The following is a 27,520-nucleotide window of genomic DNA, read 5'->3' as shown; positions in this document are numbered from 1 at the left end:
TGAGAATGATTGACAACACTAAGCCCCGCCTCCTGGCTCTGATTGGTTGATTTTAGTTACCACTGGGAGAAAGCAGAGGAGCTTGATTTTTTTATTTATTTATTTTTCAGATTGTCTGTCTCATATTATCCTGTCATGACATGGAGACAGTTTCAATAAATATATACATATATATTTTTTTATTAAAGTTGCATACTGCAGCTTTAACAGAAGTGTTAAAATCAAGAAGTTGGGTTAAGTTTGAATTTGTTTTTTGTTTTTCTTAACATGTAGTGACTCAAAAATATCTATATAGCGTGTTAAAACTGTCACCCACACTAACCTCTGAATGTCCGTTATCAAGCAGCAGCAGTTTTAAATTAAAACCAATTAAATTAAATTAAAAAATATTTTATTTACCTCAAAGGGAAATTAAATGTTTTCCTACGTCATTTCCTGCAAGTATCTTCAGAGAGTCGTTGTGGATGGTAATTCTGTGGGCAGTAAGGATGTATTGTCACATTTTTGAAAGTGAACTTGAACTTTGAACTTGATCTCCAGTAGCAGTCAGTGCTGCAACTAATTTGAAGAAGCCTCTGACTGACGACTGTTGCTGTAAGACAGTTTTGTCACTGTTATGACAAGCTAAGAGATCAAAACCAGAGCAGTAGCGACACCTTCAGTTGTTAGCTAGCTCTGCTAATCCGCCTCATTTACTTTTGCTGCTCCACTTTAAATCTCTGTCTGGCTGTGTGGTCGCAGAGATGTCGGAGTAGGGGATACAATCCTTATACTGATGGATGGAAGCGATGGTTTAAACTTCCTCCTACTCTCTTTGGGGTCATAGGTCAGGTGTTATTTCATGTTTCCATTTCAAAACCAGTTTAATAGACATTTTGAATTGTTGATCCAACTTTATGCAAATTTCAACTGTCTGTTGATTTGAGGTCAAGTTGAAACATTACTTCTTCATGACTCTTTCATGCTGGCATAGAAACAGTCCCTCTGCATAATTCTGCCACCACCGTGCTTCACAAATTTATAGAATCTGTAGTTGATTAGAAGTGGCAACAAAACACTTAGGTGGGTGTATGCATACATATGAACCTGTGCGTGTGAATTTCACCCGATGCGACTATAGAAATGTAATTATTTAATCTTTTTATCAGGAGGAAGAAATGTTGAAATGAATCAAAAATGACGTGATTTTCATGGCAATGATGAGTGGATTTAAATTTCTGACTGTAAGTTGAATTTAAGTGAATCAACAGGCACTCAGTCTAATAAATTACACCTAATGCAGAGTAATAAAAACATAAAATCAGCAGCTGTTATATTACTGCCACAGGTGGCACACACTTCAGCGCTGAATCGTTTCTGCTGGTGGTATTTTAAAAGCTTGTATCACTGATATAAAATATCATATCTGAAATTATTTTTAATATTTAGCTACTTCTTATTCTACTGGGGCAATACGACAAAAAATCCAGCATAAAATGACAGAATTTAATCAGGCAGAGTTGAAAACATTCCCCAACTCTGAGGTTTTTATCTAAAATCCTGCATTGATTTTTTAACGATTTAGTCCAACTTTACTGTATTTATCATTGCATAACAAATAGATTGCATAATAAAATCAGGCAACAAAACAAACTGTAAAACAAAACAACCCAAGTCTTTGTATCAGCTGCTTGGAGACGGATGGCAACGGGATCTGGCAACCCAATCCTCTGAGTCTGTGTGGGCGTCATAGCTGCCAGGAATGCCTCGCTGTATTTTCTTCTTTTATAGTTCAGCTGAAACAAATCCGTTCCCACCAAACAAAATAAACCTTTTTTTTGTCTGTGAAGCAGGGAAAAAAAAGTCTTGTTTGTATGACGCTTTGACGAGAAAAGAACAGCATGAATGGCGTTTTGTTTGGAGGAAAATTGCTGTGAGCTGCTCCGTGTCATTTTCATCAGGTTGAAGCATTTAGTCTGTAAAACAATACTGCAAATAAAAAAATGCTAAGCAAACAAAATGGGACAGCAATAAAAATACATTTTCAAAGATATTTAAATTAACATCTGGTCTGAGCTGCAGACATGGTAGCAGTTTCACGTCGGAACCGTCGTGTTGCGTTTCCGGTACGTCTGTAAATCTGATGCACAAGCTACATCCGCTAACAACAACAATGAACGATGTAGCCGATTCTCTTGGCTCAGTGGGGGTTAACTTTTGATTTAAAACAAAAATCTGATTGGTTGCTGGGAAAGTCTACTGTTACGTTCAAGTTGTGCCAAAAGGATTTAGCCTATTAGCGAAGCTGTTCGAGCCTAAAAGTAGCATCTTGGTGCTAAACAGGCTAAACTGCTAACGTTAAAGAAGCCCCATGTATAATCAGGGGTTGCTGAAATCTGATGGTTGAAAAACCTAAGTAACCGATTAAAAACAAGAAATATCTCTGTTTTAGAGCAGATACTTGATATTTATTCAATAATTTAGAATCAAAAAGGGTTTCTCAATTGAAAATATTGCTTATTTTGCCATTTTTAAAATAAAAATACAATTAATTAATTATCGACTCTGCAAATAACTTAATTAAAATCTTCAATCAAGTCCCACCAGTAATTTTTATTAATCTTTCATCAGTTAAAATTAGGTCAGTTTTACTGTACATCGTGGTTTTCTAGCTTACCCCAATCTAATGTGGTTCAAATGCTAGAAAAAGAAGCATTAAACTTGATGTTCTGTTGTTTTTTATTCTTTAAAAATAAAATAGATTTAAATAATATCTATTGAATATAGAACTATCCAGTAAAAGTTTTAGATTTTGTTCCAGAAAGTCCCTTAAAAGCAGTGAAATGGCAACCTTTACATTTGTAGCTAACTGTTTTTTGGAGGTGCTCATGTTGCCCTTTGCTGGTGCAGCACCCTGGGCGGAGAGCCATACTTCCCTTGCATCACAACTGAAGACTATTTCTATAACGTAGTTAAAAATTTAAGGCTGATTTGTCAATCTGTTGGCTGAGGTTCAACATTCCCATCTTCTGCATGCTGATTTCTCCGTTTCATGTTTCCATCTTCCTCCATCTGCAACAACTCACACCATCAAATTTGAACAGTTTCAGTTTGTGAATATTTGTTGCTTGACTCCTTTTGGTTCTTCTGCTTCCTCTCCCCGTTTCCCTCCACGTTTTTTAGAGCGCTGAACCCCAGAAGCAATCCCTCAGAGACCTGGTAAGACCCAACTCTAGCCTGCACTTTCACTTTTCTGCTCCTTTATTTATCCGCGGCATCTCTTTGCGTAAATATTCTTTATTTCTTTTGGGAGGAACAGTAAACCTTATCACCCATTTGGGATCAAAACATTAGATTTTGCATGTATTCAGTCTGTAAATCTGATTTTAATCTCTTCCTGAAGTTGCTTTGTCAAATCATAGTTTAATGGTTGTGTTTTGCAGGATAATTTGCTCCTTAACTCCCCTTAGAGCGAAACACGAAAAAAGCTTTTTATTGTCTGCTTGCGATATCAACCTGACCTTCTTCTCTCTGTGCTGGAAAATATTTTGCTGTGATGTTAAAGTACGTCAAACTAAAAATGTTTAAAAAAATCAGCCTGAAGTTTAAATTGTTTACTTTTCCAAGGAGCTATCTCTAAAATATTTACAAAAATATCAGATTTCTGTGTATAAACCTCAACTAGAATTACATTTCTTACTAACCAAACTAATATCTGTTCACTTCTGATCCAAATAACGACTGACAATCAATACTAACTTGTTTTATTTTTAGTTTATTTTGAAGAGGAAGTTTAATGGCTTTGGAATTAATGTTTAATTACTAATTAAAATCCAAGAATTACCTTTAGAGGATTTTTCAAACCCAAAGTGAAGAATGTGATCATGTTTGTTAGCTTAGAAAATTGGGTTTATGACCCAGTTCAAAGATTTTGAACCAGACTTGATCCTTTAACTTTAAACTTCCCAACAGAACTGAAAACATTGTCTTAAAAGGCCTTCTGTCTGCTAACGGTCTATCAGGTTCTTGGTGTTAAACGTTTGGAGGTCCCAAATTTTGGATCACATACAGAAAAAGGACTGCCAAAAGAAAAATATTAATATTACTAAATGGTGTCCAAATTGACCCTTTTCCAGCTGCATCACATATTCACGTTGAGTCGCTGTTGAATGGAGGGACTGTGATTGTTTTACCAAGTTGGTTTTGCCAGTATATTAATGGCTTCTTCTTATTCAGGTCAAGCTATCTGGTCTGTGAAAGTAGCTCTCCTATTTGGGTCTCAAAGCCAGAGTGATTTTCAAAATTGACCTAAATCTTCTCCCTACTGACGTGTTTGTTGATTTGATCAGACCCTAGCCCTACCCTATCGCCAACTTTTCCTGAATCCACATCACATGATTTCTATGACTATATCATCAACGGTGTTTCCTCTTACACTGCAGCAGATTTAAAAACTTCCAATGTCTAGATGCTAACAAGTTGTTTTTGTACAAAATGATGGAACATTTCTTCTACGGTTAGTAATGCTTAAACATGTGACTTCTCCATAAAGCAATATTTGATTGCATTTTACTAAACTTATCTACTTATAAAGTATATGAATGTTAATCTTCCTACCTTGTAAAAACTATTCGCTTCAAATCCGCAAACACACTGAGAGTCCTATGACCAGTTTTGCAATAAAATCAACTAAATAAAAGCGTTATTACGCTGTCAGCTGTAAGCAGGCTTGTTTAGACATCCATCATGGCGGCGTGGTCCGCTTTCTCGCATTCAAAGGGTCAATAGAGGAAAAAATGGAACCTTGGAAAAATGGACACAAAAGAGATGAAGGTGGTAAAAACTTTTGAGATTCATCCAGATCTCAAAAAGTTTAACAAAGCTCTGCGACCTAAAAGACAAAACCTTTGAGATGAGATGTAGACAGATATTAGTGTTGTGGAGACATCATGAGGGACCGAGCAACCAATCAGAAATCAGACTTCCTTTAGAGCGAGAGAGACCGCTCAAGTTTCCAAAATATATCAACTATAATCTTATTTTAAACAAGTAATCACTCCATTAAGTGAAGGTTTCACATTAAAGACCAAAATTATGGATAATTATCAGTTATTTTAAGGGTTTCTGTATTGAAGGCGCCTCAGAAAAACTGACGTTTTTTGAGGTGAAAGTTGAAATCCAACAAAAGCAGGCGTTGCTATAACTTATTAGAAGAACCAATGCAGACATAAATCAAAACGCCAAACAACCTGCAGCTTGACAGACGGAACAGCATCTCATAGAATCTCAATTATATCTTCTTTCCCAACTTTATTTTGAAACCATTTTCATTGAATCGGCCATTAAAAGCTCATCTCCTTCTTCAGGGCTTGTTTTTGAAAGCCCTTCAGATTTTCATAATTCTCCATTTACATCCAGTTTTGTAATTAAACATCTGGCTTTACCTTCAGGTTGCATCTGGCTGACTACAGGTAATTGGTTATGTTCTGCGTGCCGCATTACGAGTTTAATTGGCCAGTTAATTTGATTGGCGGTTGTGTCCGCCAGCTGTGTGGATGATGCTCGTCATGACGAAGTGTTATGGTGGGACATTAATGGTTGCCGTGACGACAGCTGGTGTATTTCGCGTGTTCAGACATGATGACATATATCAGCGGCGTTGACATGAATGCAGACAAACACACCAGCAATTATTATATCACTGAGCTCATCGTTTTTTATGGGGACTGTTATACAGTCAGAAATTAATTTGGCTTGTTGGAGGAAAAAATTTAGGTTCCATTCAGTCAGTATATAATCAATATCTAGTTGGCAAGCTACATATTTTGCTTCAAAATATTTAGCTAGCATGCTAAGTATTTAGCTTCAAGCTAAATGGAGAAGCAGCATTCAGCTTCTGTGCACCACAGATCTGGGACAAACTTCCAGAAAACTGCAAAACAGCTGAAACTCTGAGTCCCTTTAAATCTCGACTAAAACTCAGCTGGTTAGTTACTTTTGAAAGCTAATCATGAAACATTAATCAATAATCTGATGTGCAAAATGTAATGTTGTCGACTGTGTGTTCTATGACTTTGTGTTTTTATGATGTAGAGAACTTTGAAATGTCTTGTTGAAGAAAGCTGCTAAACAAATAACATTTGATTGATTGATTGATTGATTGATTGATTGATTGATTGATTAGCTAGTGTTGCATACTGCTACTCTCACCCTTGTTCGTTCTTCTTATTTTTTTGCTGGTTACGGGAGAGTGGGGCCACAACAATAAGTGCGTATTGATGTAGACAAAAGGAACAGAGAAACCAAAACGGGCTCCTGACGGAACACAGTGTGGTGTTGGCTGACCTTACGGGTCCGATCAGAGTTCCTCAACCAGCTGCTATCCGTTGACAGGGGCGAGCCCTCATCCATCATCCGTTTAATAGTTTCTTCTTTACTTTTTTTAGTTTTTCTCTTTTCCTAAAAACGCACCACACGTGATTTTGTCGGTGGTGGGTCTTAGCAGGCGTGTAACTCCCCGGTGCTAAAATTCTTTAGCGTCCAGCCAGTTTTCCAAAAACAAATCAAAACAAAAGAAGACAAACTTCATCCCGGCCAAAAACCTCCGGCGCTCCGCTCTGGGTGGATCCGTCCCGAGGTGAAGGTACTCTTTCCCTTCCAGAGCCTTCCTGCACCGTACTTTCAATTATTTTTCTTCACCAAAACTCCGCTGCTGCAGCAGCTTCATACACGCCACGCATCACTCACCAATCTCAGGTGCGCCACCAGCCCAGCTAAAACACAAAAACACAAAAATAAAAACAACAAACAATCAGGAGACGGAAGTAAATGTAACACTAACCATCTAAATATTGTTTGAAGCAACATATTTAGCCAACTAAATATTTATTTTGAAGCTAAATATTTAGTCTCTTACTAAATATTAAGTTAGCAAGCTAAGTATTTAGCTTCAAGCTAAACATTTAGTTTACTAGCTATATATTTTGTTCGCTAAATAAATATTCAATTTGAAGCTAAATACTAAGCTTCAAACAAAATTTTTTGTTAGCAATATAAATATGTAGCGTTAAGATGGATATTTAGTTAGAAAGCTACATATTTATTTGAAGCTAAATTTGAAGCTAAGTTATTTTAGCTTACTAACTAAAAATTGAACTTGAAGCTAAATACTTAGCTTGCCAACTAATATTTAGTTCTGGGTTTCAGTGTTGCATTATACTTGTACCCCAGACAAATAGGAGACGATGTGTCATTAATGAATTTACTAAGAAGTTTGAAAAAGTGAACAGTGCAGTGAAAAAGCATTGAATCCATGTTTATGCAGTTTGTTAGGGTCACCATTAGGGGTGGGGCTGCTGTAGCTGTTAGAAACGATCAGAAATTGGATATTGATTTGCTTTTCTCCCAAAACTTGTTGGTAATTTCAAAGGAAGACTTACTTGGTTTCCTCTCAGTGCGAATCTGTCAGGTTTTAGTAGTTGTTGATAATCAATGCAGCCATGTGAAGAAAAGCCAAGCAGATAGAGCAAGTGCTCCACGGCGGGGCGTCTCCTTCTGCCCCCTATCTGTCTCTTCTTACCCTCCTGCCTCCAGGCCTCCAGATGAGTCTGTTTTCTCCGCTCCCATTCCCGGAACATCAGCCACCATAATGGATTCAGCGCCTTTCAGATGTTATCTGTTGTCAGGCACCTCATTTTAAACATCTTGCTGCCCATAAAGCAGCGCAGTGATGGTGTGAGGTTTTATGGACTCTGTGTGAGCCAAGCAGAGCGGACCGGCCCTTTAATGGACGCACATTTTCAATAAATGGAAGCGTTTCCAGTAGAGAAGGTCAGATTTCTGACAGTAATCATGATCATCTCAATAATATTATTTTTTTTTTCTATTTATCTAAAATGTATTGCATTGTTTAAAAAGTTTTTTTGCAAGGACAGTAGTTTATAATTCAAAATAATTTTTACATTTATTTTAAATATTTATTTTTTTTATTTTACATAAATACATTTGAAACACATACGTTGAAATTATTAATTTTTAAATATTTTAAAAAGGCAAAAATTGGAATATTTAGATTTTGTTTTAACTAAAACTACTTTTAATTTTTAATATTTTAGATTTTTTTTGCTCATATCAGATAAATAATAAAATGTTCATATTAAGTTTTTATTTTAAAAATGTACACCTTGGGTTTTGTTTCATTTTTCATCTAGTTTTGCAATTTAATCTGTATATTATATAATTTTTACTTTGTATTTTATTTTTTAATTATATATATTCTCCATCTTAGTTTTTTTTCATTGTTTTACCTTTTTTGTTTAAAAAGACAAAAATTGGCACATTTAGTGCAGTCGAGACAAAATTTTAATTTTTAATTTTGTTTTGCATTTTATTTTTTAGTACAACGATGATACTTTTTCTACTTTTTACTTTTTTATTATTATATTTTTAAATAATCTTTAAATATGCATTGATTACATATTTTTCTATATTTTTTTCAACTCAATTGTGTACATTTTATTTATTTACTTATGTTTTGATTATTCCTCTTTTTAAATATTTTATTACATTGACTATAATGTTTTATTTTTAAAGTTGTATGGTTACCATCATTATTGCTCCATTATTATATGAATATTCTATAAATATTTTATATAGCGTTGGCATTAATTCGGTGTGTTGCATGCAGATGGATTTCTGGATGCTTTCCCAGCGCTGCAGCTGGGATTTTTTTCGATTAGCATCTTTCAGCTGAAGGTTTTCACATTAGACATGATGCAACTGAAGTGGAAAAAATGTCGTTTATTGAGATTTCTCCAGGGACTAAAACTGGAGCCACATTCCTGCAGTGGCTGTTGCTGCCCTAACTTTGTGTCACACTTTTTAATTATAATTTCCAGCCTCGTGTGTTTTTTTTAGTGATCTGTTGCTAAACTTTTGCAGCTTGAGGTAACTTCTGCATGACAACACTTTGCCCATTATGCTGTATAAGGAAATGAGCTAATTTGTATGGCTGCAACAAAAGGCTAGAAGTCATTTTAGCGATCCATTGCTTCACCAATGGTCTGTAAAAACAAAACACTTAGCTGGATATTCTCCTGTCTCTTCCTCATCAGCTCTTGCATCTCTTTCTTCCTCCTCTGCGCCGTCTCTTTGTGTCAGTGAGGCTCTTAAAAGCCACTCTTAAGACACAAATCCCCGTCCCCAGCACCTGGCTCCCACAATGCAGCTGATCAAAGGCATCCGTCTCCCCGTCCCCGTGCTCTGATGGTTCCATAATGGCTCCATAACATGAACATTCAGCCCCATTGTTTACGCCATTAGTCACACAGGCTTATGGAAAATTACTGCAATGCTGCATTGAGAAGCCATCAAGAGGAGCAGCAGTAGTGCAGCATCAACACAGTGCCAAGACGCTGTCTGTCTCCTCTCGGCTCACAAAGCCGTTATGGAGCAATGATCTGTTGCAATGTGGAGAAATGATGAAGGGTTTTGTTGCTGGGATGCTACGGATATATGGTAGCATGTGACAAAGCGTTACACAGCAAAAATATGTCCATGTTTCTGTTGGTTTGCAGTTTATTTAATATATTTGTTCTTTTTCTGATGATTTTCAGTTAAAATTAAACTTTTATTATATCATTTTCTTGTGTTACGGAATTCGAACTCAGGTCCCAGATCAAGACGTAAATAAGTAACACATGTATGATGTATGTGTCAAACTCGAGGCCCGTGGGCCAAATCTGGCCCTCCTCTTTATGTGGCCCTCTAGACTGCAAATTACCTCAATAAGTCCCTCCTGTTTGTCATAAATCTGAAAAATTTGTACAAAATCCACACATCTCTGCATTTTTTTCTGATTTTACCACAAATTTTCAAAATTAGTCAGAAACATTGAGTTTAAGTGACAAAGATGCAACATTGTTTACATTTTCAGCTGCTGCATTTCTCTTTCACACTGCGCAGTGTTAAAAAACCTGTTCCCCTCCTCACCTGTGGGGGCGGTACACCAACAGCCACTGAAGAAAATGACACAAAGACGACACTAAGTTCATCTTCCCACTTCACAAAATGTAAACAAAAATGGAGTCCAAGTTTAGTGGTTGTAGGATTTCTCTTGTCGTTGGTAAAGATCCATCAGCCGTTTCTCGCTACACTAGCGTGTTTGTTTTGGTTGTATTTACCCAGAATGCCATGCAATGTAGTCCGCTTCCTGCTTTTGGAGCGGTCTCCGGTCTGCTTGGCTTTCACATATGCATTCAAACCGCACTTTTAACTCAACCAGCACTGCAGAAACACAAAATCTTACCAAATGTTTAAGTTTCTAAAAAAATTTTGTAATTTTTCAGCAAGAAATACGTTTTTGTTTTTAGTCAATAATTCCGTAATATTAATGAAAAAGTGCTGGTTTCATTGGCAGATAGTTTCATTTATAACATGGGAAAAATGTCTCGTGGCAAGTGGAATATTCTGCCAATGAAGCAAGTATTTTTTCTGCAATTTTAAGGAATCATTTCCTTGCCACAAGCTCCTATATCTTGCTGAAAAGTTATTTGCAAGTTAGCCTTATTTTACGTTAACTAGGATATCGCCACTCTAAACTAAACCAATATTAGAGATTATGTGTTTTTGTGTAGATTGAGGTTTGCAGACAGAGTTCAAAAACTTTCATAAAATTATAGCAGAAATCAGTGTGGTTTAAACCTTTTGTGAAGTTTTGTTATTAAAATTTGTTTTGCTGAACCTCAAAAACAGCAAATTGAAGTTCCAGGAGGCAGTGAAGTTAATAGAGAACAGCAAGTATTTCAGCAGGTTGCATAAGTTTTGGACGTGAGCAGGAAAGTCAGAGGGAATCATGGAGTAAGTTTTTGTCAAAGTGGAGTTCAGGAATGTTTGCATCTCTTTCAGGTTCTCTGCTGCGTTGAGCAAAGAAAAACAAAAACAGAAAAACAGAAACGGGTTTAGTGTTTCATTAAAGCAACACTTCAAGCTGTCAGTTGACCGAAACACATCCAACGCTAGGAGCTGGACGTCTGATTAGCCATCCATCCATACATACATACATCTATACATCCTTCCATTTTGTTCATCCATCCGTCCATCCATCCATCCCACCCTTGCTCGTCTAAAGCCCTTATCTGTCATGATTAAACCAGCCTCCTCCGTCTCTCGCTGTGACGTTACAAACTGAGAAACTCTCGATCTTTCTGTCTCAGACTGCAGCTCCGTTTTTTGCCGCTCACATATGTGGAGCGTCTGGTAGCAGCTGCTGGTGTGATTCCTCCGATCGGATCGGGACACAAACGGGTTCTGGAGGCCGCCACGGAGACGGAGAGAGGGCGGCTGATTAGATGTGAGCATCAGATGGTTCCTCCTCCAAACGGTGTTTCGTCTTTTCGGGAGCCATTTTACTTTATTTTTAGTTTGTTCTCACAGTAAGACAGGAAAAATATCAACTGTGGGATTTGATTTGGATATTTTTAAGTCTGATAAAGAAATTTGGGTTTGATTATTTGGTCAACTGTTTGGATGGTGCTTCCATCTTTACATCCATCCATCTGTTTACCCATCTTTACATCCATCCATCTGTTTACCTATCCATCCATCCATCCATCCGTTTGCCCATCCATCCATCCATCCATCCATCCATCCGTTTGCCCATCCATCCATCCATCTGTTTACCTATCATCCATCCATCCATCCGTTTACCCATCCATCCATCTGTTTACCTATCTATTCATCCATCCATCCGTTTACCCATCCATCCATCCATCCATCCATCCCTCTTCTGCTGGTGTTTTATCTAAAGTCTCTCTGAAAATATCTGCCATAAAGAAATCAACCTGGAAATTCTGAATATGTACAGAATTTTAAAATGAAAACATGAATGAAACATGACCAACATGTACACACACCTACACACACACACATACATACCTACACCCACCCACACACACACAGCGGTCTTCCTCTCTCTTCCTCCCATGCTGAGCTGCTCTCAGCCCAGTCGATCAAACAGGTATTTGATATTCATGGTCTATCATCGCGGCGCATCGCAGCCACTGGGAGAGAGGAAGAGACGGACAGTGGAAAGGAGGAATCAGAAACTGATGGACGGATTAAAACGAGAGGGCGGATTTATTTTCACTTAAAAGATGGATGATAAAGCAAACACAACAGGTCGCATATGAACTTACGAAGTGCGTCTATCAAAATGGCGGTGGATAAATACAGCAGCAGAATCAGAACGAGCATGTGGAGATGGATGCTACAGTAAGCAGCCAACAATGGCCGCCACGCTCCACTTCTCCTGACCAATTACACCCTTCACTGCCTCCTTTTCACCTCCATCACCGGCTCCTTCTGTCTCCTCCTTAGCAATCATCGCCCACAACTTTCTGTTTTTAATTTCATTCTGCTAACTTTTCCAGAAGACATCAAAATGTCCGGGTTGTTTGAGTTTGCCGTCAAACTCTTAATCATTTCAGAGGGGAAAAAGTGGAGTTGTAGTTCTTAAAATGCAGACAATAGACTCATGTGTTGAATATAAAGAAGACAAAGATTTTCAGGGTGTAAGATGTTCATTAAAAGTTTAATTTCCTTTTTTTGTAAAAATTACATATTATGAATTAGCGTTATACAAGTAAATACAATTTAATTGTTTAAGAAACATTAAAGATGGTGGCAGCCAATGGAGAAAACCATATTAAATCAGATCAATCAGTTTAGTCACTCAATTTATCAATTTCATCATTAATTTACAAACAGATGCTTCTCAGCATCACTGTCTAAGCTAACAACCAAGAGATTCTTATAAACTAAAATCTGAACTCAAAATAACCAAATCCTGGTTTTAAACTGCAAACTAATGCAACTCGTTTGATAAATATTGAGTCAGTAACCAATATATTTAATTAAATTGAGATATGTGTAGGGTTAAATTAGTGTTCACTTCTTCCAATTTCTATTCACACAGAACAATAGTGGTAAGCTAATTATTTTGTTTTTTAAGTATGCAAATGTTTTCTCTGTCCTACTAATTGCTTTATTTTTTCTTGTTTTTAAAAACCTGTTTGAAATAAATAAATCAAATCAAAAACAAGTTTCATATTCTCTTACAAAACGTACGATGTGAAACAGAAGCAAAGCTAATTTCACAACATTGATTAACATCTTTTTATGAACACACACAAACAAGAAAATCAATATTTCTCAGTAACAAAAATGTTATAAATTGGAAAAATAACCGTTTACACGAAAGCGGGAAAAATACAACAAATCACAAATATTACAAATATCCTTACAAAACCACGAGAGTTTAAAAAATAGTTTATTTCTTTTTTCCTAGTCTGTTTTCAGAAAACATTAAGACGTCGTACAATAGAATTTTTCCCTATTCTAATTGGATAAATATTTTGATATCATTAATTTTTGTTGCATTTTGGCCACTTTGAGGCAAATGGCTCCCAAGTGTTTTATAAAATATAACACTTTCTGTATTTGTATTTTAATAATTTTAATGGATTGAACATAATAAGGCCTTTGGATTTAATTTCTACAATAATAGGTTTCGTTTACCATTTTTAATATTCACGACTTTAAGTTTTCTCTCTTAAATTAATAAAATATAGATAACCGCAACAAAAGAGGAGAGCTTAGTGATGAAAGTTGAGACAAGAACATGAGCAGGAATAGTTTGGAAAAGAGTGAAGAAGTTAGGAAAGTAGCATAAAAGGAGACAGGTGAATAAAAAGATGGACGGCTGTGGAAGGAAAAGGTGGGACAAAGTAAAAGATATACATTGAGACTGAAAGGATGTAGTGTCTCTCATTTTGTGTTCCACATGGATTCATCCCTTTCTGGCGGTCCTTCATTCACACTCAGTCGCCCGCTCGCTCTGTCATTGTCATGCTCACGCTTCCTCATTCTTTTCACCCGTTTCTTCTCGGCTCCTCGCCTTTTCACCCTCGCTGTGCTTGTCTCTGTCCTTCATCTCCTCAGCACATCTCTCCTCTCGCTCCCCTCACCTTCATTCAGCCTCTCTTTGTGCAGTCGCGCCTCTCTCCAGCAGCTGTCTTTAATTTAATTTTACCTTGTCACATTTTGCTGCATTCCCTCTTTCCTGTCTTCATTGTTATTATAAAATCCTTTGAAACGTTTAGAACGTGTGACCTGATGTACGTCTAAAAGGTTGAGATTAGAAATCTATTTTCATTTCCTTTGGCCACTTTTGGCTCAACTAAACAAAATGAAGGAATTTTAAATGGATATTATTTCTACCATAACATTATTATTTGCTATTTTCAAAAGCAGCAAATCCTGTTATTGAAAATGGTATTTTTTTTGATGAGTATTCCAACAAAAACACAACAATAGTTATCTTTTTTATGTTCATGGTTATAAATTGACAGGAAGTTAGCATTAATCTTCGGACAGCATTAGATTTTGTATGTTATAATTACTTTTAATCCGATTTCTTTCTCACTCAGTTAACTTGCAGCTTTAATTCTCCCATACTCACTTTTGTTAATTATGCTAAAAAATAAATTGTTGTAATAACTTGGATATTATTTTATAAAATAAATTGTCTTCCTCCGATGTCTTATTTTTTTTTTAAATACCTTCAAATAATTGGTTCCTGCATTATTTGTTGTTTTTAGAACATATAGCCATGCTGTCTGTGATTTTTATGCTTCCTTGTTTTTCCCTTTTCTTGTGTTCCCTCTCGTTCATCTAAACTCCATCTTCATTTTGCCCCCATCCCCTCTTTGCCTGTTCTTCTCCCCCCTCCATTCCACAAAGAGTAATTCCATCTCTCTCCCAGCAAACAAAGGGGGCTAATGACATGCTGACACCGAGCCTGATGATTGAATTCATTAGGCGTGCACAATAATTGCCAGGCGGCAGCGTGCGCGCACCCTTCTATTCACAGGACAGCTGTCAAATAACAAGCAAGAGAGAATGGCTTTTTATTGTTGCACTGGAAGAGAGAGTGAGAATGAATATAAGAAATGAAGTGAGAGAAGCACCTGTTGTAGAGAGAAGCGCGAGAAAGCTCTCAGCATGTCAATTAGGCTGATATGTTAGTGCCGGGTTGCTGGGTGACATCAGGGCTCAGGTACAGATTTTACTATATTTCTCTTCTACTACAATCTCTTGTTCCATTATATTTTCTATAAATATTATATTGTAGGATATTTCCAAAACTTGTAATCAAAGCTGCAACTATTTAGACATATAGGTTTTGAAATGAGTGCAGTAGAAGAAGAAAACTTTTCTGCACTGCACATAAATGCGGCACACTGTCTATTATAATTATAGCTCCCAGGAAGAACCTGTAAACTCTGAAATCAGGAAGAGATGTCAGTCAAGTGTGCCGCTGACTGTGGCGAACCAGACAGCATAAGTTCTGAGGCGAAGAAGTTATTTCTTTTTCCCCCGGACCGCAGGGCTGTGAGTAAGCTGCCAGCCACCAAGCCAACTCGTGAAGTAGATCTGTGCCATGTTTTCATGTGGATTCTCCTTCCCCTGACACATTAGAAACTAGCTTATCATGCTGCTGGGCTGACTTTTTAACTTTTGTAACTCAGAGAAAATTGTGCCAGGCTTGACTAGGTACGATCCCACTGAGACTTGATGCTAACTAGCGTTTTTGTTTTTAATTTTGGGTGCCAGTTTTAGCTTTAATGTTTGCTTTAAAAACACATAAAACATGTAACTCTTGGCATGCATCTTAATCTACTTTGCTTGGTTTTTGAGGTTGGAAAAATAAACAAGAAGACAAGTAAACAAATAATTAACTCTTGCTAAGTCAATAATGCTAGCTGTTAGCATGTCTAAGTTGCTAGTTAGGCGTTAGCCTGGTATATTACAATCATTAGTTGTGTTGTTTTGTTAGCTCACAAGACTGTTGGCTAAATGTCAGCATTTGAGTTTTAGCTAACACTTAAACGTACTTGGTAGTTTGGTTGAATAACTCAGTTACTAGTTAGCTGTTAGCCTAGTAGTGTACAGGCCTGACTGAAATGAAAATTAGCCTGGTCGGTTCCAAGCATGCCTCATTTGTTTGTTTGCTATTGATGGGGAAGTTTACACACAGCTGGGCTGTTAGTTAGCTGTTGGCTTTTTATTTTACACACCTAAGTGTTTCCTTGGTAATTTTTTTAATGTTATTAGCTTGGTAGTTTGAGCATCTATTTCCATTCTTTAACTCCACATACGAAGAAAAGAGCCAAAATACGCCCAATATGATTTAATCATCAACAGAAAATCATGTTGTATGTAACTGAAACATTGTTTTGCCACTGCAGATGCTCCACAATAGAAAAGTCTCTAAATATACGAGTTTTAATGCACTGGTACTTGAGATTCATCTCCTGGGAAAAGTTTGTGTACCTGCATAAGTAGGTGCACTATGGGTTTTATAAACAACTTTCTGACAAAAACAATGCTCACAGTTTCTGCCACATTGACAATAAAACATATTTTACAACCGTTAGCAAACAATTAAATCAAACTTTTTGTCATAAAGATCAAAATTGTTGAAATCACTTCAGGGCCACAAAAATAATTTTAAAGGGGCTGTATTATCTGTTTTATCATAGTGCCATTTTATAGCACAATCAAGTAATTATATTATCATGACTTGAAAGAAATTTGATTTTGTAATTTAATGCCTTCAAATTGGGCCTGTCTCTTTAAAAGCTCCTGCTCTTCCTGACACTCCGCCTTCAGGAAGTCATCGCAACATAAATACTGCAAATCATAACAAATGTTTTGTGCAATTGCGTTAATGTAAGACAGTTTCAAACCTTTTGGGGTTGATTGTTTTCTTATTTGTAGCTGATCTGCGTTTGAGTAAAAGTGGATCGATGGTCAAACCACAAAATAGACAAATACAATAAGTATTGGGAATCTATTTTTGTACCTCATTTTTTTAAAAACTGTTGTAAAATCTTTTCTTACAAGATGGAAAAAGTGTCGGGGTGACCGCACAAAACCCTTCAGAGGGCCGTAAATGGCCGACAAGCCGCACTTTGACCATCCCTGAGTTGAATATTTTCAGAATTTATATTTTAAATCTGGATGTGTTTGTTTGTTCCTATTGTAGAAAATGGAGGAGGATGAACTAGTCCTGACTCCCGATGGGACCAGAGAGTTCCTGACCTTCGAGATCCCGCTCAGCGACTCGGGTTCTGCAGGTTTGGGCGTCAGCGTGAAAGGCAACCGCTCCAAGGAAAACCACGCAGATCTCGGCATATTTGTCAAGTCAATCATAAACGGTGGAGCAGCCTGCAAGGTACTGAGCTCCCTGTTGTTTATGAACTTTTAGAGCAGAAAAGAGAAGTTTCTTATTAATATGCTGCAAACATGCAAAATCACCAAGGATTTGTAGTCTAGTTTCTAATGAAAATATCTTAGTAGACTTGAAATAAGATAAAATTAACTTACGAGCTTAAATAAATAACTCTTCAATGTTGATTAAAAAAAAGTGGAATTATGACTTTTTCATCAATTTTAAGGAATTAACTTGAAAAGACTTTCTGTAACTTTCTGAAAAGTTACTTGTAAGTTATTTTGTAAGTATTTTCACTAGAAACTAGACCAAAAACACTTGGTGATATTTTGTGTTTTTGCAGTGTAAGGAGTCATAAACCATTACTCTTTGTCTGGCAAACAGGATGGACGACTGAGGGTGAACGACCAGCTGATTGCGGTGAACGGCGAATCGCTGTTGGGGAAAACCAACCAAGACGCCATGGAGACGCTGAGGAAGTCGATGTCAACAGAAGGCAACAAGCGCGGGATGATCCAGCTGATTGTGGCCCGACGAGTGGCCAAGAGAAACGAGGTGAAGAATGACTGGAGCGATTAGGCCTGTCATAATAAGCAATAAGTTAATCAATTAATCACAAGATAAATTAACCTTATGTAGCTTTCAGCAGAATCCAATTACACTTTTTTCATGGTCTTATTTTAACGGTTTTACTTTTGTTATAAAGCAGCATTTTCCCTCTAAATTCTAGATTTTTTGTATGATTATTACTTTTTTTGGTCTACATAGAATCCAAGTAAAATGCAACAAACGGTAAAAAATTTGTTGCTTAGGAATACCTTCCCAAGACACCAGCTACGTTTCCTTTACAAATATGTGCAAAACTTTGTCAATAATCTGCTAATATCGAAAAACACAATTTTGCAATTGCGTTGTTTCCATTACATAAGAAACATAATTGATGCGATAAGTCTTTAAAAATCATTATCGTAGTACCACTTCCTGTTGTTGTTTTTTTGTCATTTCCACCAGTAGTAACTTCCGGTTTTGATGCAGCCAAAAAAATCCCCTCATTCTACCGCAGAAACATTTTATAGAAAAACGTTTCCATTAAGCTAATTTATTTTTGTAATCTCACTTTGCACAGCTTTATGTATCATAGTTGTTTGCCACTTTTAGATTGAAGATGTTATCTCTTCCATGTTTGTTGACTCTTTAGTACCAACGTGAAGCTTCAGCGATAAAAACACGACTGCGCCCTGAGCGCTCTACCTGGTCATGTAAGCATCGGTTAATTATTTCATGTAGAACCAGAAAGTTTCCAGGTCAGAGTGATTTACCAATCCCTCCCTCACACACTAACACGCCTCCCATGGGGCAGGTGGAGGAATGAAAACAGGCTGCACACCAAGCGGCGCCATTTTTATTTATTTATTTTTTTCTTACCTACTTTCAGTGTCATGTCTTTACATTCCCTGTACACCTCGGCCTGTCGCCTGCTTGAAAGCGAAGGCTGAGTGAGTGTTGGTGTGCGAGTGTACGCCTCTGGCGCTACCAGGCTTTCCCGCTCTCCTTCTCCAACCTGGTGTGTCAAAGTTTAGATTTCCCCTCGGTCCGCCTGGTAATTGAAAGCAGAGGCTAAGCCTGGAGGTGTTTTTCGGTGTGCATCGACGTGTATGCACATGTTTGCATCAGCCTCCCATTTATGTATGCATATAAGAGTGTGTAGTGTGTGTGTGTGTGTGTGTATTTTCAGGTCTGTTTCTGCGTTTGTTTGCTTAGACGACGCGTCGGGTGGTAAGACTTCTCAGGGAGAGTTACGACTGGATAAATCTCAGCCTTGGAGAGTCTTTCTCTTTGTTTCACATGCATAGCTGGAGGCACGGCCTACGGCTGACCAAGTGTCTGCTTGTTTATAGGAAAACGCTCCACAAAAGAAGGATGGAAACCAATTTCATACTTTTTTTTACTGTACAGACATGATTTACAAGCAGCATTCAGCTTCTATGCACCACATATCTGGAACAAGCTCACAGAAAACTGCAAAACAGCTGAAACACTGAGTTCCTTTAAGTCAAGGCTATGAATGCTGATGCTGGCTAGCATGGCCTCCGATGACTGTAAGCTGTTTTTCCACCATTAGAACATCGAGGAGCGCATACAGGTTGATGGACAGTGCTAAGACCCGCCTTCTGGTTCTGATTGGTTGTTTTTGGTCGGGATCGATGCTTTTCTTCAGACAGCAATAATCGCTCAGGGAGAAGGTTGACGTGATCAGTCTTTTCACAGATTATCTGGCTCATGTTTATCTGTAACGACATGGTGACAGCTTTAACAAACATGTAAAAAACATTTCTATAAAAGTTACATACTGCAGATTTAAGCTACTGGAGAATAATGGCGTCCTCCCCAGCCTGTCAGTCAAATATTTAAAAAAGCTCTTCTAATAACTAATTACCGTTGGATGAGAGCCTTGGCTCATTTTGACATTTTCCTGACATATGGGATCAAATAATCCTGTATTTACTTTCCTCCCCATGTCTCCATCCCCTGACAGCCAATTTCAAATCAATCTGAAATGTTTGTCGCTGCATAAATCACAAGCCCAACTGCTTCCCGCTTCTTCACCCAGACCCAGAAACACACCAAACTGAGAGCAGCGCACTTCCACACCACCGCTGGGATCCAGCTCAGCTACCAGCCGGAATATGCAATGAGCTGCGGCGTGATTTGTCGATGCGACGTCGGCCTGCTAAATCCCCTCTGCTATTACGGAGGCATTTCAGCCCCGATCCTCGGTCGGCCAATTCATTAACTACCTCATTTAGAGTCAAGAGCAGCCAGCAGTCGCTGCGCCATATGGCGACCTTTGAAATTAGTTTGTTTCCGAAGTTGATTTGTTGGCTCCGTGTGAAGTTTTGATTGGTTTTCTTCATTCTGCTGTTATTTCAGTCATTTGTTTACCTTTAAAACAGAGAGACTGCTAATGAAGACCTTATCTGGTATTAGAGAAATCTGGACTCCATTAGAACTTTATCCGTTGATTAATGTCAGTTCCTGACCATTGTTTGGAGGTAATTTGCTCAAACCTGCTTCAGTATTCCCAGTTTATATTAAATGCCAGCTGGGCCGGGTTTGTGTTTTTAAACGTATTGATGTGGAAACATTTTAATTGTCGTCTCAATTGCTTATTGACATTTCGCCTCAAATTGCACAATCTTGTTCAGGCCCAAGAAATCAATATTTTCTCCCTATGCCTCTTCTGTTTAGGATCATTGTCCTGTTTGGGGGGAGTTTGGCGCCGTCACACTTTCAAACACAAGGGATTTAATAATGAATTAAGTAACTGCAGATTACTCTACTGCTGCTGTCTGACAAGCAGAAAAAATCAATTCTGTATAGAAATCCTCTGAATCAATTCAGAATGCTCAAAAATATTTTAGTCTGCTTAATTCCATGTCTAATTATATTTTTGAATAATTATTTTAAGATTTCTATTTAAGAAAAATCCAGGCAGCTAAGCTAACCTAATTGACCCTTTGCACGTGACGTCACGCTCTCCAGAACTCCACCCACTCCGCCCTGACAGACATCAAAACGACGAAAACACTCCTGTAAAGCTGGGCTAAAAGCAGACATCTGTAATCTAAAATCGCTTTAATTTTTATGATTTCCCCTTAAAAATGGTCATAGGATGCTGCACGGTTGGCTGCACAAACAGACAAGGATGCGAACCAAGTTTGTCATTTTATTTTATAACTTTTAATGAGGAAAGATGGATAGCAGCTGTTAATAATAATGACTGGCAGCAGGGAACACTTTTTACAAGGTAAAAATATAGTTTAAATATAGTTTAAAATATCATATAGTTTATAAGTGTGTATAATTAGAAAGATATCAAATATCGCTTTATGGAGAAGGTACGCGTTTAATCATTAACCATGGAGGCAGTGCCGCACCGCCATGTAGCCTAGCATGTATGGGGAAAAACTGGTTAGCATCTCGTCTTTTGTGCGTTTTTAAGGCCGCTGCGGTCTAAAGGGGAAATGCTGTTTATGACATAGTCATAAATCATGTGGTGTGAATTCAGGCAAAGTCGGTAATTTGATGAACACGTCAGGAGGGAGGAGGTTTGTGTGGTTTCTAAGCTAGCTACCGCCGCCTGCCTGTCAGCCCCAACCAGGCGTGTTGCGTTCAAAGACAAATTAGCTGGACTGAACTAGAAGAAGCCATGAATTAACTGATAAAAACAACGTTGGAAAACAATTTCAGTTGCTCTCTTCAATACTTCTGTCCCTCACTTCCGACATCCGTCATGGCGATTTGAATGTAGTTGCAATGGGTCAATACTGATCATTTAAGTTTCAGAATTTTATGCACAAACTGATTTTTGTTTATTATAAACTGATGAAATTTGACACAAACTGTGTCCGAATTCAGGGACTGCATCCTTTGACGGCTGGATTTGTAGATGGGCCAGAAAACTGCAATCGTTGCACCCCAACATAAACAATTCATCAGCTCTGGCCTGTGACTCCCCATTCAGCTCCTTCAGACTAGCCAGCAGCAATTAGCAAACACCTGGCTTGTTACAGCAGCTGCTTCTCAGTGAAACGCAGGTAAAAACAAACGTTAAAGGGTTAATAGAGGAGCCATGTTGCAATGACTTCCTGAAAGTGGAGCTTCAGAAAGAGCGGGAGATTTTAAAGAGACAGAGGCCCAATAGACCTGAAATAGATTTTTTTAAGTCATATCTAATATGTTACATGCCTATGTGCGTGGAAACAACACAATCTTGGACCAGTCCATCTCGTAGCAACAACCTGTCTTCAATACCTAAAAGCATTGAGTTGCTGCTATGTGATTGACTTATGACCTAATAAATCCCCACTTCTTCACGTTTCTCTTTTTCTTTCCTGCTGTGGTTCTCATATTTGGAGCCCTTTATAAAAAACAGATGTTTGCTCCAGGATCCTGTCTGTGGTGGTTACTGCAGCACCTTAGCTGTTTAGTAAGAGGCAAAGATCATTGGTCAAAGACCTTTTGCCAAAATCGAATCCCAGCCTGGCCAGTTACAGCCATCGATTGGGGTAATTTGGCTTCAGTATCGACTCCAGCGTTATCTCTCGTTACGTGATTCCAGCTACGGCGGTTATCTTCATAGCGAGGGCTGTCATCTCCGTCAGCAAAAAATGCAGAAGCCCCAGCAAATCAATGGAGTCAACGATCCAATGGACAAACACTAAGGGCAGAGACACCCACGCCAACGTGCGGACGGGAGCTGCTGGGTGACGCACTCTGCAAATGGTCTATTTGTCCAGCAAACAAGGAAGTGTCATCGCGGGTCCTGAGGGAAATGTCAGGCTGGTGGCGAGTTAACCTTCTTCTGCATGGCTCAGGTGGCTTGTTAACAGCCGGTGACTCAATGGCCTGTTGAAAATCTGAGCTCATTTATTCTTGTTATCACACAGGTCGCGTTAGCATGGAGACCTGCTCCTCTGCTTGTCCATTAGCGTTCACAGCATTTTAGTAAAGCTGCTTCCCTCCAGGCATATTTTCTGACGACCGCACTGGAGAAAACGCTTTTGTTTGTTCTGGTCCACATTGTCAATAGACGTCCATAAGATTGAAAAAATAATTCTGAATCTGATTTGCTAGGGATATCCCTACCTTTAGCAGAATCCTCTACTAGGCCTGACACGATAACACATTTTGCTGGACGATAAATTGTCCCAGAAGTTATTGTGATAAATAAAAATATTGTTGTTTTGATGAACAATAATGCAAGAATGCATTCTAAAGGATCAGTAGACCTTAATTTACCAGTTAACACTACAGTTAAGAACAGTTAACACTAGAACTGAAAGACATCAAAATTAAAAAAAAAATGAAGCCACAAATAAAATATATTATAAAGTCTCTGTAAACAAACATTTTCTTCAATAAAAGGGCCAGTTAAGACCAAAGCATCAGAGTGAAGACTAAAATTGTCAAAATTTTGGTAGAGAGAGAAAAAAAATAATAAATTATGCAAATTGAAATTATAAATTACAAGCCTACCCTCTACAACTACATCTAGGCATTGTATTCAAGTAGTCGTAAATATATTTTATGGAGAAAAGAGACACATTATCAAAAGAAACAGGATGAAGTGCATACTAGAGGGTTTTCTTTCCAGGTTACAGTATAGACACGTTGCGGCGTTGTAGCTGCTAGCTAATAATGACTAGCATTGGTATTGGCTGTCAAGATGTCAACATAAAATCTTAAATATATGCATGATATATATAACGTTCTCACACATTTAATACATCTAACACACATGACATACTGTCAGTAATGGTTTCCCCAGTGGTAGCGGTGTTAAAAGGACAAGGTAATTATGTTATTGGAAGACATTATTGACAATACTTAAAAACAATGAAATACAATGTTTTTAAGCTTCAGGATGGTCATATTTAAAAACAAATTGAAAGGAATATTGCCCAAAATGGAAAATGATGAGTAAGTATTTGTATGCTTAACTAGATATTCTTAAAGTACACAATTCAAATATTTACTATATTAAGTTTTCCTAAATTCACCGCAGTGTTTTAATTTGCCAATTGTGATTGGTTGTTATCAAAGTGACTGCTGTATTTATTAGACATATTTCAAGTTAAACACCTACTCTACTGATGATCTGTCAGAGGTAGAATGTGGTCTCCTTTTTTTCTTTTTTTTTTAACTGAACTGAAACGCATCAAATTCCACAGCACATTTTCATGTTTCGATTGTCATAGTCAAGCTAGCATAATTGACCTATTTCCCCCTCCCTCTGTATTTTTTTAAATATCTGGTTATTATAGTGTTGACAATTAGTAGCAAATCACTGTGTCTCTTTTTATTTATATATATATATATAGATCACGCATATATTTAAGATTTTATGTTGACATCTTGACAGCCAGTACCAATGCTAGTCATTATTAGCTAGCAGCTACAACGCTGCAACGTGTCTATACTGTAACCTGGAAAGAAAATCATTTTCTCTCCCTCTAGTATGCACTTCATCCATTTACTCTTTCATTATTATTCATTCGTTGTTCGGACACAATGAACCAATCAACTAGCAGCATTACCCGAAAATCAAACAATATCTGTAAGACCACAGAGAAGTATGGGGAGAAGTTCTCTCCAAAGTGAATTATCGCTTGTTTTTCATGAACATCACTGAAACTGAATGTGTTGAATGCTGATTGTAGTCACCAACTATCATCTCTTCCCTTTGTTTCAGGATTCTTCAGGAAACCCGTTGGGATCCCAGCAGACCGTAAACACCAGTCTGGACGATCACGAGCGCAGAATCTCCCACTCCCTCTACGGTGGCCTGGAAGGCCTCGATGACGACTTGATGCCACGTCAAGGAATGATTCCACGTACAATAGGTAACGATGCAAATCTCTCTGCTTCCCCTGTTTTAACGCAGGGCTTCTTTACATACAAAATGTCAGAAGGATTTTACTTTTTCAAGTGTTACATTTTAAATTTGTGATGCGTGGAGCAGTAGACTTCATCTCCTCTGATCATCTCTTCTTAGCAGCCTGACAGTTTAACTTCTCGCTTCTCTTTATTCCTCTGAATTTCCCATAAAACAGAAGTCCTGATATCAAAGTCTCTATATGCTGCAGTCAGTATTTGTGTTCAGTCTTTACACTCTTAACTTTTTTTCTGATATTTATGATCTACACACAGTTTCAAACTGGATTTATTAACACCTTCTGATAATATTAAAAAGCTTAATAGATTTTCTAAAAGGACTTGCAAACTGTATTTACAGATTAATCTGGAAAAGGCGATTGTAAGAGCTGTTCCCTGAAGTACACAGACCGATATTAACAACCTGGGATGTTAAATCAAGTAGAAGATGAGCCACTGAGCTCTTTTTATTGCAATACTAGTCCGCTGAGCGTTTTGGGGTTTTTTGTCTTAAATAACACAAATTAAACGTGAGATCAGGAATCTATTCATTAAACTAGCACTAAGAAGAGCTGGGCGACGTGACTGAAAATTAAAGTAATGCTACAATTTTGATATTTTCCATTAGAAACAACAGTGTTTATAAACGGTTCTTCATCACTATAGTAACAAACCTGTGAAGCTATCCTTTCAAACAATCCAAAGGTGCATCCGACTGACAAATGCATCGGCAAAAACGAGCAATAATTTACTTTTAAGCTAATAGAAACTCTCATAGGAGCCAAAAACGGAAACATCACACGGCTAAAATCCAAGTTTTTTCTTATTTCCGCTACTTGGGGTTCAGCCAACCAGCACCAATGAAAAGAAATGGAGCTGCTGGATTTCCACAAAAAAAAAATTACATTTCTAGTTTACATTTAAAAAATCTGTGAAAAGAATTTCTGGCAAAAATCATTTTAAAAAAAAAACATTAGAAATATATTATTAGTTCACAGGACAAAAGGTGAATAGACAAAATTTCCACAAAAAACATTTAAAAAAAGATTAATATTCATATTTCACACGACAAAGTGTGAAAATCTATACATTTTTCACAATAAAAAATTTTAAAAATGTAAATTAAACAAAGTTTGTGAATAGACTCATTTGCTGTGAAAACATAAAAAAGATAAACATTTATCATAGTTTATACAAAATAATGTTAGTATACAAATTTTCCCTGAAAAATACATAAAAGAATATAAACATTTATAGTTAAAACAAAAAAATACAGAAATAGACAAATTTTCCATAAATGTCTTTTTAAAAAGACAAATATTCTTAGTTCACACCAAAAAAAAGAAAGAATCTGTGGATGGTCACATTTTCACAAAAACATTAAAAAATATTCTTAGGCCAACAGAAAATTTGAGAATAGACAGTTTTTCTGTGAACAAAAACATGAAAAAAATTAATAAGAAAACCTATTTACAATCATTTTAGACAATAAAAGAGAAAACCAAAAAACAAGAAATCAAATCAGATACAATATAGTCCTAAAAAACTCAAATATGATACAACACTTTAGATTAGGAGTCTTTTTTTAAATTGATAATTTATTTGATCCTTACATGATGGAATAAAAAATTTTAACTTTAAGTGCTAATGATGTAGTATGAGGGCAAAAAGCCGCTTCTGTTCAGAAAATGAGTCGACTTTAAAAGTTGAGTGGAGTGGGTATAAATAAGAAATGGAGTTGCAGGAATTAAACCTAAATGCTGTTGAGCAGCCACCCAGGACAACATCTGCCTCCCGCTGCTCCAATTTCAGATCAGACTAAACTGTTTGTTTTTATTTCATTCCGTTCTCCCCAGTGTTGCAACAAAAGCTGATTTCTGACTCTTAGAAACGAAGAAAGACGATAAATAAATGGGGAAAAAATCCCCTACATTTTTTTTCCGTCAGTGTGAGCCATCTGTGCCATCTGCTCTGTTTTTGTCACATTCTGCCTGTTTTCAAAGTCTTAGCAACATCAGGGAGCAACAGATTGAACAAAACTTGTCTCTTTTTACAGTTTCTCTCTTACAGTGTCTGTTTGTGTGGATTTGCACATCTTTAAACCTTTTCTGTTGCTGTGACCTAAAGCGGGCTCTGACATGGCTTTGAAGTCACCGGGTTTGTAGAAACGTGTGTGTCGGACAAAGTGGGGGAGATTAGCAAGCGTTTTCGTATGCATATGTAAGAGCTTTAGGTGCAGCTGTGCAGGATTGCATGTGTGCAGTACATAAATTATTGCTTGATGGATTGCTGGTTAACTTTCCTGATGACTTGAAAAGAAGGACTTCTGCACACCAGATGGTGCAACGACACAAATTCCCTGTTTTCATTTCACAAAGCCTTGTTTTTATTCTCATTCAAAATGCAATTAAATAAAGAGAGCAACGCTTCTGCTTCTGATAGATGATTGCAAGTCACTCCAAACAGGAAATCTGACAGAAAAGCCCTCACAATGCAAACAGCCGAGGAAGAGTTGGTGCACCAACTTTTAATCAGCTTTTTAAATGAGCTTCCGCTAACTCTGCCTCATTAATCAGTGCAACATAATGTTAAAGTGAGAACTCTGTTTTCCCTTCATGCAAATTGGTTGACACTAGCACCGCTGTGAGTGTAAACAAAAGAGGGTGACAGGAAGTGTTAATAGGTGAAGCTCCATCATGCTGCTGCAGCGGCTACATTCAGCCATGCTTAACAAACAGCAACAACTTATAATGAGCCTGCAGGGTCGAATGTGAGGAGAAACGGGCCCGACTTAACTCATGCAAACAAGAT

General features: G+C 37.4%; 1 protein-coding gene across 4 annotated transcripts in view; it reads left to right on the top strand.

Moving 5' to 3' along the window:
• The window catches only part of pard3ab (par-3 family cell polarity regulator alpha, b), a 258,134-nt gene that overhangs the window by 130,832 nt on the left and 99,782 nt on the right, over positions 1-27,520 (top strand). For all 4 annotated transcript variants that reach the window (XM_028019835.1, XM_028019834.1, XM_028019833.1 and 1 more), the window contains 4 exons: positions 3,163-3,198; positions 17,087-17,275; positions 17,657-17,827; positions 24,528-24,678. In XM_028019835.1, coding sequence (XP_027875636.1) covers positions 3,163-3,198; positions 17,087-17,275; positions 17,657-17,827; positions 24,528-24,678 — 547 coding nt within the window. The remainder of the gene's footprint in view (positions 1-3,162; positions 3,199-17,086; positions 17,276-17,656; positions 17,828-24,527; positions 24,679-27,520) is intronic.

This window comes from Xiphophorus couchianus, chromosome 6 (assembly GCF_001444195.1).
Source record: "Xiphophorus couchianus chromosome 6, X_couchianus-1.0, whole genome shotgun sequence".
Taxonomy (NCBI): domain Eukaryota; kingdom Metazoa; phylum Chordata; class Actinopteri; order Cyprinodontiformes; family Poeciliidae; genus Xiphophorus; species Xiphophorus couchianus.
Note: the sequence above shows the minus strand (reverse complement) of the source record. Positions and strands in the feature narration are given on the sequence as shown.